The 11,945-nt window shown below is 38.4% G+C and overlaps 3 protein-coding genes and 1 non-coding gene across 4 annotated transcripts in view; 2 read left to right on the top strand and 2 right to left on the bottom strand.

The window, feature by feature from the left end:
• LOC126589019 (protein EARLY FLOWERING 4-like) overlaps positions 1–11,945 on the bottom strand; it is a 102,063-nt gene that overhangs the window by 7,040 nt on the left and 83,078 nt on the right. The gene's annotated exons all lie outside the window — the stretch shown is intronic.
• On the bottom strand, positions 1,061–4,694 carry LOC126589009 (E3 ubiquitin-protein ligase APD2-like). The gene is made up of 11 exons (XM_050254186.1): positions 4,553–4,694; positions 4,178–4,452; positions 3,492–3,598; positions 3,282–3,407; positions 3,098–3,194; positions 2,606–2,680; positions 2,438–2,520; positions 2,193–2,339; positions 2,028–2,100; positions 1,585–1,933; positions 1,061–1,429 (listed from the first exon to the last, which is right to left on the bottom strand). The coding sequence occupies exons 2-11, from the start codon at positions 4,449–4,451 to the stop codon at positions 1,354–1,356; spliced, it is 1,407 nt and encodes a 468-aa protein (XP_050110143.1). The 5' UTR covers position 4,452; positions 4,553–4,694; the 3' UTR covers positions 1,061–1,353.
• Positions 8,923–11,239, top strand: LOC126589017 (peptidyl-prolyl cis-trans isomerase CYP19-4). The gene is made up of 7 exons (XM_050254194.1): positions 8,923–9,084; positions 9,181–9,259; positions 9,601–9,648; positions 9,745–9,768; positions 10,043–10,225; positions 10,348–10,423; positions 10,858–11,239. Exons 1-7 carry the CDS (start codon positions 9,019–9,021, stop codon positions 10,994–10,996), a joined length of 615 nt encoding a protein of 204 aa, XP_050110151.1. The 5' UTR covers positions 8,923–9,018; the 3' UTR covers positions 10,997–11,239.
• LOC126591684 (small nucleolar RNA snoR143) lies at positions 10,547–10,739 on the top strand. The gene has a single exon (XR_007612492.1). It is a non-coding gene; the product is annotated as a small nucleolar RNA snoR143 (small nucleolar RNA).

Here is an 11,945-nt window from a genome sequence, read left to right on the forward strand (position 1 = left end):
AAAAACAAAAACATATTTTGTCCCAAAACAAAATGGCAATTACCATTGCCATACCATGCCAACCAAACTTTTGGCAATACCGAACTTCGGTATACCGAAAGTTTGGTACGGTAATGGTAATAGATTTTATCAAACCGAAAGTTTGGTACGGTAATTGGTACAAGGGTTTTGGTACGGTAACCGTACCGAACCCACCCCTAATTGTGTCTGTTTGTTGTCCAAGCCTTTTCTGTTTCAGTTGGGTCCCACCGGGAAGCAGTGTTTGCCACGTGGGTGGTTTTTTTGTAGCTTTTTACCAGTTTTTTCCCGGGAAAATATGGATGCCGGGGGACCACCCTCCGCGCAATAAACTGGGAAGTGGACCGGCTTCACCAAGCGTTACGGAATAAAACTTTGGTAAGGTACATTAAATATCAATAATCACCCATGAAATAATTTTATCATAGGATTTAGGGGTGGGCACGAGCCGAACCGGGGAAAATTTATGCGATTTGGTTTGGTTTTGTGAGATTGTTTTTAGCAATATAATCAAACTAAACTAAGTTGTCAAAAATAAGCAAACGAGTATCGTTCAGAAATCTAATTTTTTTTTTTTTTTGTTAAATGTTCAGAGATCCAACTCAGATAAGGCAAATGAAACGTTTAGGAAAAATAAATGCTCCCAATAGTTGCTCGCTTACGCAACCTTTCATGGCTATGAGCTCCACAGCTCATCAAGGGCCGGCAATCAGTTAGCAGCCGGCGGCGGTAATCGTCCCTAGCACAACTTTTAGAGCATGTTTATTTACTTCGTGTCAGAATTAGTACTGGTTTGATACTGAGATACTTTTATAAAAAATGGGTGTTAAAAAAAGTTGAGTTAAAAAATGTGTTTGGTAAACACTTAAAAACAGTTTATTTTCACAGTTTTGGGTGAAAAAAAGCTAAAAACATAAAGCAGCAAAAATGAGCTTATTCTCAGCAAAAATGAGTTTATTCTCACATCACAACACAATCAGTTTTTTTTTTTTCAAAACACAGCAATACCAAACTAGAAAGATTGATGATGACAATAAATGTCTGTCGGATAAATAACCCCCTAAATTATTTCTTACCTTAAACTTTCAAGCATGACATACCCAAATCATTTGCAAACCTAGTTTATGCACAAAATACATGTGCGGTAATCACATCTGCAAACCTCCTCAAAAGATTCATGCCAAAAACCAGAATTCTACCGAAAAAGAAAAGGCCTTATAGTACAATTGAAACCACAAGCTCATCTGTAAGCGAAAAAATATCCACAGAGAACCATAAAAACTATGGTACAAGGGAGCTCCTCCCTGCAAACTTGGTTCGCATATGTACTCAAGCTCAAACTGTAAAAATCTTCCTCACTTTCTTCATCCTTCTACGGCATATCGGGCACGTACCAGCCTCCTCGGCAATCCTGCACCGTGAATCCGTTTAGAAATTCAACTCTTCTTTGATTTGGTAGAAGTTGAAAATGTTGCAAGTGTAGTTTATGTTCAAAGTCATTATATATAACGTATCGTATAGAGGGTTATAAGCAGAAGACTACGGCATTGATTCAGATTTGTATACCTTGTTCCGCAAGTAAAACAAACAGCGCAGTGCCCACAGGGAAGAAAGAAGCAGTCCCTTGGACCATCAAAGCAAATGACACAAAGACGCCGAGTATTGTTGCTATCTGCTTCACTTGTTAACCCTCCTTCAAGGGAACTCGCTGCAAGGCACTCATCCAAATCTTCCTCAGTATTGGAAACAGATTCATATGACGAACCCCAACTCAAAACATCATCGTCTTTGGGTGGAAGCAACGGGGTTTGCTCGGATTCTTCCTCCTCTGCTTGAAATTCGGTTGTGTCTTCACTAGAATTTTGGAATTTGTAATAAATTTTAAAGGCCGTTAAGAGGAGCAAAGTCATAACGCCTACAAGCAAACATAGAGGTAGATGTAAACAAAACGATTTCTTTTCCAATGTAACGAGAAGGATATGAAAGGATGATAAGAATTCAGAAATAACCTGCTACAAGAAAATACATGGCCCATCTCGGTCCATAAGACAGGCTTACATACCAATCATTGTCAGGGACACCCTAAGGATTCAGAAAGTGATGGAAGTTGTATCAATGGCCTGAAAAGGGACAGAAGGAAAACAAAACTCGGGGATGAGAGTCTTTTACATTACCTCTTCCGGACCTGGAGACGTTATGACAGCAACATTTGCCCGAAAGAGGGAAAGCTTTAAGCTGCATAACCGGTTATACAAAGAGCATTTGTAATACGCCTTGGTTGTGTTATAAAGAATAGATTTTATGTTGAATACCAACTCTACCTGTGTTATACATAAACATTGGACGCTCAATAAAGTTGGAAACTAATGATTATTGTCGATATAATTATAACCATTGGATTAAACTTTTGAATAATTACCTCAACATTCTCCGGGTTCAAGTTCCCTACTGCGATATAGTAAGTAGAAGACTTTGGAATTTCCTGCTGGATCCTACCACTTGCTGTGAAGAAAACAGGTTGACTTAGAAGTTTACAACATTGTAATTGGTTCCGAAAGAGAGAATCAATTTGAGTGATGAATCTTACCATAAATTATATTCCAAGACAATGTTGCGTTACCATATGACGGATCCTCTATCCATTCAGCTAGGCTCTCACTACCTGCAGGTTCATATAAAAGTTTACAACACCAGAAAATACATTTGAGTTCTAGTACCACCTCTACCACCACCGCCACAAAAAAAGGAGGAGAAAATAACCGAAAAACAAAAGTCCCCCGTATCACATACGCTAGATAAACCTTCTGCAGAGGCATTTGGACTCGTGGGAAAGTGGTTATATTTAAGAGTCGGAGAGGAAGGAAGACTCAGAAATTGGAGAAGTTTCAGAATTTTACTAAATCTACAACCATCCCAAGTGTCGGAGAGTAAAGAAGCCGTTACAGAACATTATCCCAAATCTACAACTATTTGATTCAACATAAATCCTAGACCTTAGTACATTAAGTTTAGATAACCATATACGAGGTACTTCAACAGAAACCAAGCAAAATATCTGAAACTAGAAGTTGGGAATTACCTTGTGCGATTACAAGGGTTAAAGGCGAGGAACTTGTAGGCATTACACGGTAAATAATATCGATACTAGACCCTTTGTTTAGAAAGTAAATCCATGCCTGTTACATGAAAAGAAGTAAACTTTTATCCCATCAACCAAACCAGATGACAAAAACTTAGATATGAAATGGCAAGGAAGACCTTGCCTTGTGATAATTGGCTGGAACAAGCGTATCCTTCATTTCGGTCCATGCTGTTTCAACATCCAGGGGAGGAGGTTTGTGGAATCCATATAACACTGGCCCAGGTTTTTGCTCATCAAGCTCCTGTGCCTATTGTTTTATAGACCAGATGAGTTTTACTGCACCCCAGTTCTTTACTAAACGAGAATTACAAGATGAAATGCGGTTGATCACCTTAATGGATTGCACAAAAAATGGATTAGTTTGTATCAAGCGCGAGCAGTTCGGGGCTAGTTGTAGATTGCCGGATCCATAGAAACCAAGAATCAGAGTCATAGACGCTGTGCGCGACGAACATCAAAAACCAAAAGTAGTACCAACAGACCAAATTAATCAGATACTCAAGTCATTAACAAACGAGTTCATTAAGTAACAACACATGGAAAAACTTAAGAAAAGAAGAGGAAAAACCGAATGATCAACTGAAAAGTTAAATAATTTCAGTCCATTTTACGGAAGAACAAAATTCAAAACCCTCTCCTCAACTACACATGAAACAAGCAAAATGGGAAGAACTTGACTACATGTTACAGTCATTGTGTCGGTATTTTACACCGATAAAAAGTACAATGTTTTTAACGTGAAATGATTTTCGCATGCTTATTTTCTCGTTATGCACTCTTTTTATTGTCTCTTTATTCTCATCTGAGTTATTTAATCTAAAAGTAAAAAATAAACATAGATGTGCATGAGGAGAAAATGATGCCCATAAATCATTTCCTATTTGAACTTTCTAATGTGACAGCAGTTGATTGACTTGAGATACAACCGTGGTTTCTCAATCCCAAAACTAATTAAAGAAACATGAAACAAATTCACACAAGCACTGTAGTAAGCGATTGATGAGGAGGGAAACTGACCAAAGAACCAAAAGGTGATAAGCACAGCAAGGGCCGACCAAATATCATCCTTCACTTCAGACGCTGCTACATCGGACACCCACAAGTTCACATGATAAGTAAAAGTCCTAGAACTTCTCATCCGCTGCTGCTCAGCAAAATTGTCCCCATTTGAATGTATGTCTCTTTCTTCTTCTTCTTCTTCTTCTTCTTCCACCCGTGAGCTCGACAGCGGAGAAGAAGAAGAAGATGGAAAGGATGCATCTTCTCTTCGATCTGGTTCTTGGGTTTCCATGCTGAAAACACAAAATTCAAAGTTGTACTTATAAATTTATATGAAAAAGAAAGGAAGAAGGAAAGGAATGATTTTTCCTTTTTTGGTTTCTAAGATTTTACCTGGATGATGGGAGTTTTGGGAGGCAGCAGCATCCATTGAGGAAGCAAGGGCGGTGGTGAGGAGGCTGCGAAGCTCACCAAAAAGTCGTGTTTTCTGATTCCATTTTTGGGTTTTTCTACATTGGAATGGTAGTTGGTGACGGTTAGTTAATGTGTCATTTGATTTTCTATTATTTTCCTTTTGGATTTCTGGTTTCTGGTCCCTCGGAGGTGGAGCCTGTCAACGAGGTTCAAGGATGTGACATGTGAGTTGGGGTCGCCCGGCGGATTAATATCGAAATATCGAATGTTTTATTAAGGATAACGCTATTCATACATTCATTTTTATTTTTCACACATTTTTCTCAATTTTCAATTGTGGGATGAAATGAATTAAAAAAAATCAATAACAAAAAAAAAATATATATATGTGTGGAAGGTAAAAATAATTGTGTAAATAAAATAACATTATCCTTTATTAATTGATGTTATATGATCAAATAGTTATTCATATCGTTATGTTTGTTAGTGAATATTTAGTGGAAAGTAAATAATAACATGACACATTGAGTGGTTGGATAAGATGCATGGTCAGACCAACTATCTAAAATTTTGCTTGGATAGTGCTTTTGTTGGTAAATCCTATTACCTCAGTTGAAATTGACATTCTGAACTATTATTTTGGTAAATTAACCCTTTGAACTTTCAATTAACCCCTCACTGTTATTTGATGAAATTTCATCCACTTGCAGTCAAATACTAGCACGAATTTACCTTCAAGGTGAATAACGCGTTGGTCACGTGGCAGTATTTGACGGCAAAGTTGATGAAATTTCATCGAATCTGATAATGAGGTTAATTGGCTGATTTCAAATAGGTCATGGGCTTAATTTACCCAAAAAATAGTTCAAAGGTCAACTTTAACTGAAATACTAATTTAGAGGGTCAAATGGCAGTATACTCTTTCTCTAATTATGTTCGTGTCTAAACTTTGTTCTCAATTGTCCCTTTCTTCATTTGTTTTGGGTTTGTTGTTGGAGTATAGTATTGTCCACCATATCATAACACTGTTGAAATGTCTCACATCAACCGTATCAATGATAAAAGAATAGTTTAAATACCTTAATCTCACTCCAACTAATACCGAGGCTTTTTGTGATAAATCCCCACACCTGACGGATTATGCAGGTGGTAATTACCAAGTTGGGGACAATATCGGTGTTGTTGGAAGTGGGTCGAATGACTCGTTTCTTTGATAAGTCTACATGGTATCAAAGCTAGGGAACGGGCTTGTACTGTACTGTCATATGATGGGTGGGTCCCCTTGGCCCCACACGATGATGGTGGGTCCCTTGGCCCCGGTGTAAGGTGAGTCCCCTTGGCCCCACACGATAATGGTGGGTCCCTTGGCCCCACACGATAATGGTGGATCCCTTGGCCCCGCGTGTAAGGTGAGTTCCCTTGGCTCCACGTGGTTGTCGATGTGTAGATCTCCCACATGCGACCCACTAATGGGTCCCACGTGAGAGAGCATGTTGAAATGTCTCACATAGATTGTATCAATGACAAAAGAAGACTTTAAATACCCTAATCCCACTCCAACTAAAATCGAGGCCTTTTGTGATAAAACCCCACACTTGACGGATTGTGCATGTGGTAATTACCAAGTTGTGGATAATATCGGTGTTGTTGAAAGTGGGTCGTATGACCCGTCTCTCTGATAATTCTACAAACACAACATTTATCCAAATCTACTTTATTATTTAGATGAAAGTCTAGTTTTGTTTTGGTTTGTCTTGTTTTTCATAATAGAGAGAATAAATTCGGTTGCGGAATTTTTTTCACTAAACTAAGAGTTAGCAAGTTCTGAACGATAGAAATAACATAATTGACGAGTGGAATTTATTTTGAAGAGTGATTGAAGTCTTTGGTTATAAGGTCGGGACAGAAATACAAAGTTATTTCACATTTTCATTCTTTTAATCTGACGTTTAGATTTGCTCTTTTAAGATCATAGCATATTACAAGAGTGGAATTGATAGATTTCTAGTGCTACCACATGCCACATATTCAATTTAAATTCAGAAGACAATGTGTTGAATAAGAATGTTCTAACCACCAGAACAATTTGTTGCTTTCATTGACCTAAAAACTTAAGGATAAAGCCTATAATGGGAGCACAATGAAATCAAGAAAGCTTAACTTAAATCAAATGTGTAGTTGTGTTGACCCTAAAAAACTACTAAGCCTACGTGGCGCGTAGACCGAGTAATTAATAAGCTAACTACGTCATTCGGTTGTTTGTGGGGTGTACCAACTCGTCGGCCGATGAGTAAAATGTGTTGATGTTACGTTAAGTGCACGGCTGACTTCTCAATCTTGCGACTGTGGCCGAGGAAGGAACACTCTCGGCCTTCGGGTTCTAGAGCCTGAAGACAAGTCTGCTAGTTTTGCGAGTTCACAAATCGTCGGCGCCGGATTCGGTCACGGTGATTATGTTTGTGAGAGTATAAGCACGCCGAATAGACACCAGAGTATAGGGACACAAATACTCAAAACAAATGTACGTCGTGATTATAAAAGTGGTTCAACCGTCAGAATGCCGAATTCTAAAACCTACTTGCGAATAACCAATCATAAACAACTTGGCATTCGATGTGCCGAGCCCTAGTAACACCTCACTTCGCCGAGAAGGTTGATGAGATGACCTCTGCCAATAAGGATCCAAAAATCCTTCTCAACCGAGACTTGGATAGATAACCAATCGACCATGTTGCAGTACTGTTTATCCAAACTGAAGGTACTTCACGGTCTGCTGATTCTACGGCAACAGTGCTGTTTATCCAAACTGAAGATGTTCGGTGGTTGCCTCCACAGTGTTGTTTATCCAAACTGAAGGTATGTCGGAGGAAAAAAAAAGTAAAAACCTCCAGGTTGTTGAGAGGTTTTGCATAGAGCGAGAGTTTACGCAGGGCAATTTGTGTGTTGAATTGGGGGGCTTTGTTCGATGTTCTCCCTCCCTATTTATAGTAGCCAACCTGCATTGAATCCCAATCATTCTCGGATTAGGACTCATTTCCCCAATCCAACCTTATCTCGGCCAGTCCTACTCCTACTAGGACTTTGAACTTAACTCGTTATCAAGCTGCATTCAATCTCAAACTCCATCATCCTTATCTTGTCGAAACTCCTTCTCGTAATAGGACTCACCCACATCCCACAGGTTCCCGATGGGACACGACCAGCTTCAACTGCGCGGCCAGTGAGCTGGATAACCCCCAACGACACTTAAACATGGCCTTTGGGCCGAGAACAATTCTAAACTCGGCCCAAACCAATATTTTTGGGCCCAAACAAGTTGGTACCAAAAGGATAGGAAGCAAAGGATAGTAACTTGAAATTGGTTGTCTACACTCTTTAGAATTACAATTTAGTAAGTTAAAATTATCTGAAAACAGGATTCCTATTTCTATGCAACAAGTTAATGTGTATATGCATATAGAACTCGTGATATGCAAAATGACACAACTCGAATTAACCCCGTTTGCTTTCTATTTTTAACATGAATTAGTCTTAGGTGGTCAGGGGCTAAGCGCTTACGCGTCTTGACGAGGCTTAGGTTTTCTTTTTAATTTTAATTAAATTTATTAAATATTATATAAATAAATGTTTATTTGTACTTAAAAATACATAATTGTATTGGGATACATAAATTGCAAAATAGAATAACATATAAAGCTCGTTTGGCAAGTGCTTTTAAAACACTGAAAGCGCTTTTATGGAAAATGTTTTTGGGTTCCAAAAGCACTTGAAGTGCTCTCTGCTAAAAACATCAGCTATGTGCTTTTTGCTGGAAACACTTAAGGTGTTTAGAATTAACTTGCATCTTTGTTAAGATTTGGTTCAAAAAACATTTCAGTTGTTCCCAAATGAGCTCATAGATTATAAACTATTAGAATATATAGAAAACATAAGGAATAAGCATATAATGAGTTTTCATTTAAGAATTTAAAAAAAGTCTTTTACAATTATTGAAAAAATAAAATGAAAAATTAAAGTTATGTATTTTTTTTCTAAGTGAAAGTTGCAGCCTAAGCGAGCTATTCGCCATTTCTTAATTTTTAAATGTTTAGGAATTAATCGAAACAGTAGACAGTCGGCTAGCACCTAGGTAAAATATTTAGAACAGTAAATTAATATTATTGAATTATTGGAAAAGAAAAAAAAACCTAGAATGAGGCTTCAAGGCCCAAATACATCTTAGCATCCGGCCCACATCCAACTCATTACCCAACTTTTTATGCAACTCTTGACGGGACCCCAGACGGGTCAACCAATTACATAACGCCAAAACACCAACATGTCATACGTGTCGGACCGCTATTGGCTGAACAGCTAAACACTGGGACCCGCACATCAGTACAAATCAATGAATCTGAAGTGGGAGAGGAGTGTCTGAGACTTCACAGAACTGAAAAAGCAAAGAGATGGCTAGAGCGACGTCGTTGCTGCTCTGTACCCTCGTCCTCTTCGGAACCCTAGCTCTCATTGAGGTGAAATTTATAGTTTTGATTAAATTGATTAATTTTGTTTGATTCAATTGCGTTTTCAAGGATTAATGTTTAAATTTTGTGTAAATTCTTGATCAGGCAAAGAAGTCGAAGGAGGATCTGAAGGAAGTGACCCACAAGGTTTACTTTGATGTCGAGATATCTGGAAAGCCTGCTGGTATGCTGTTTAATTTGCATTAATTTTGTTAATCCTTAGAACAAATTCGACCCATTTGCTCAAAATTCAATTTGATTAAGGGACTTTAATCCCAGATTTGATATTGATTTCCGGTTAATATGATATATGAGCTCAATTGGGAGCTGAACGCCGATAGGTGATCATTTGTGTAGAGGTGGATGTGTTTCTGTGGAGTTGGAGAAATGTTTATGTGCAGAGAGTTTTGCAAATGAAAATTTGGGTGCCCTAGTTTGATGAATTATTGGGATTTTTTTTTGGTGGTGGTGCTTTTTGTTTCTGGCTAATCGGTATTGATACTTGTTTCGATCACTGTGTTTCAGGACGGGTTGTGATCGGTCTCTTTGGGAAGGCGGTTCCCAAGACTGCAGGTATTGAATAATATTACTATCATTTTGTGGGTTCTATGTGTTAAACTAAGTCTAACAATTTCAGAACATTACTAATTCATTCCTTTGGTGTTTCAGAGAATTTTCGAGCTCTTTGCACAGGTAACCAGTTACTCATCTTCGTTTCCTCGTATTAAGTTTAGCAGTTGATATGTAGTGTCTACTTTTTGGGGTTTATCATCAGCAATGTATATGAAATGGTCCTTGCTCGAGGCCTTCAAGTTCAGTAACAACTCAATAATTAAAATGGAAGGATGCAAATATTTAGTTGCTACGTACAAATTTTCTGCATACTGCATTAGAACACATTGATTAGAAAGTTGTAAGAGTCGACAATGTTTATAAAGTTTTGAGCTTTTTTGCCCAAATATTTCAGGGGAGAACGGCGTTGGAAAGAGTGGAAAACCTCTCCATTTCAAGGGTAGCAAATTCCACAGGATTATACCCAGTTTCATGATCCAAGGAGGTGATTTCACACTAGGTGATGGAAGAGGTGGAGAATCAATTTACGGAGAGAAGTTTGCTGATGAGAATTTCAAGCTAAAGCATACCGGTCCAGGTAGAGAAATAACCCATCCCACCTGCCTTCTCTTCCAGTGGCATGGATAGCTAGCACCCAATATAATCTTGAAGTTTGAACCTATATTATGTTCTGAACAAAACGCTTGCTCTTTTTTACAGGGCTTTTGTCAATGGCAAATGCTGGTCCCGACACCAATGGTTCACAATTCTTCATCACAACTGTGACAACTAACTGGTAATTCTATGTGCATCCATGCATACTTGAAAAAGCTAAGAATATCTGTAGAATGACTATCTGCTTCTGCATGATGACTATCTGCTTCTGCATGTTGCATCACTTTCTTAATTTGTATAATTCCGGCACTTGTTGGGTTTGATTAGAGGAAGCGATTTTGGTTTGCTTTCTCGTGGAGACCAATAGTGCTTACAGTGAATGCCTGATTCCCACCGTTTTGGTGAGAGTTGGGCAGCGGCCAGACAACCATAGTGATGGTATCCACAGATGGCGGGTTCATTCTGTCCCGTTTTTCTACTGATTCCATCTCACATTTCTTAAATTTCCTCTCCCGTAATAAGGAGGTCCATTACCGCTTCTTTTTTAACAGCCATTGGTTTACACATGTATTGTTATCAAAGCTAAGGTTTGATTCCGTATTTGAATGTTTATAGGTTGGATGGCAAACATGTTGTATTCGGAAAGGTGCTGTCCGGAATGGATGTGGTTTACAAGATTGAAGCTGAAGGAAATCAGAGTGGCACACCCAAGAGCAAAGTCGTGATTGCCGACAGTGGTGAACTTCCTCTCTAGATGTTCCTATCGTAGTCTCTCCATTTACCGAGTGCCAATAACTGTTCCGATTTCTCCTTGATTTTCGTTTGTGTAAGACCGGTGAAGATGTTATAGCTCATGTACCGAGTGTGTTCTTACTTTAAGTTCGATAACATCTACAGAATGTTCACGTTATTTTCCCTAAACCCAAAACCCTCCTTGTAAGGACAAGTTTCAAGTTTGTGATAACGTTAACCCTACCAGAAAGAACCATTCATGCAATCGAATTTTAGTTTTAGTGGCGTCACTATCTAATAAACGTTTATCATGTGCTTAAAAAGTGCATTCATCTTTTAAGGGACGATTACCACGTCATGAGTTAGTGGTATGAGAGAATCTCTCATTTCAGAACTTTCCTTTTCATATTATTTGGTTTACTATTTTTCTTATCTAAAACAGAACTTTAAATCACTCATCCCACCTAAACAAAGAAAAGTGAATAAAGCAATGACGTCATTGCTTACTTGATTTACTAATGGCGGGTTTCACAAGGATTAGATATGGGTACACCGTCAAGGTGACGTATTCGTCCAATAACACAATGTCATGTAGAATAAAATCATATCACACCATTATTTGAGCCGAAACGCCACCTTGGTTGTTACTTGTGTACCTGATCCATCTAAAGTGCTCATGCAACTTAAGGACTAAGTTGGATTGCAATAATCATCAAAACATGAATTCCATTATTTACAGAAGCGATTCCTGCACTTCTCATTTGTTTATCTCTTAATTTCCTGCCATTAACTGCATCATGTGGCTATAAACACGAGAAAAAATAGAGTACGAAAATCATTTTCCATCGTAATAGCGATCATCAACCGTTTATGTTATGAATCTTGTGGCCACTTTTGGTTTTGGAATTTTTTACAAATACCAAATCCGCAATACACTCACTTAGTCACTCACCCCCGCACCCACCCACAAG

The sequence above is a fragment of the Malus sylvestris genome, chromosome 11 (assembly GCF_916048215.2).
Source record: "Malus sylvestris chromosome 11, drMalSylv7.2, whole genome shotgun sequence".
NCBI classification, from domain to species: Eukaryota; Viridiplantae; Streptophyta; class Magnoliopsida; order Rosales; family Rosaceae; genus Malus; species Malus sylvestris.

Coding starts and splice junctions, on each gene's coding strand:
- LOC126589009 (XM_050254186.1), bottom strand. CDS start 4,451: ATGGAAACCCAAGAACCAGATCGAAGAGAAGATGCATCCTTTCCATCT. Junction 2,521..2,605: donor GTCTTGGAATATAATTTATG/GTAAGATTCATC, acceptor TTTTCTTCACAG/CAAGTGGTAGGATCCAGCAG. Junction 1,430..1,584: donor TGTTTTACTTGCGGAACAAG/GTATACAAATCT, acceptor TTCACGGTGCAG/GATTGCCGAGGAGGCTGGTA.
- LOC126589017 (XM_050254194.1), top strand. CDS start 9,019: ATGGCTAGAGCGACGTCGTTGCTGCTCTGTACCCTCGTCCTCTTCGGA. Junction 9,085..9,180: donor GAACCCTAGCTCTCATTGAG/GTGAAATTTATA, acceptor ATTCTTGATCAG/GCAAAGAAGTCGAAGGAGGA. Junction 9,769..10,042: donor TTTTCGAGCTCTTTGCACAG/GTAACCAGTTAC, acceptor CAAATATTTCAG/GGGAGAACGGCGTTGGAAAG.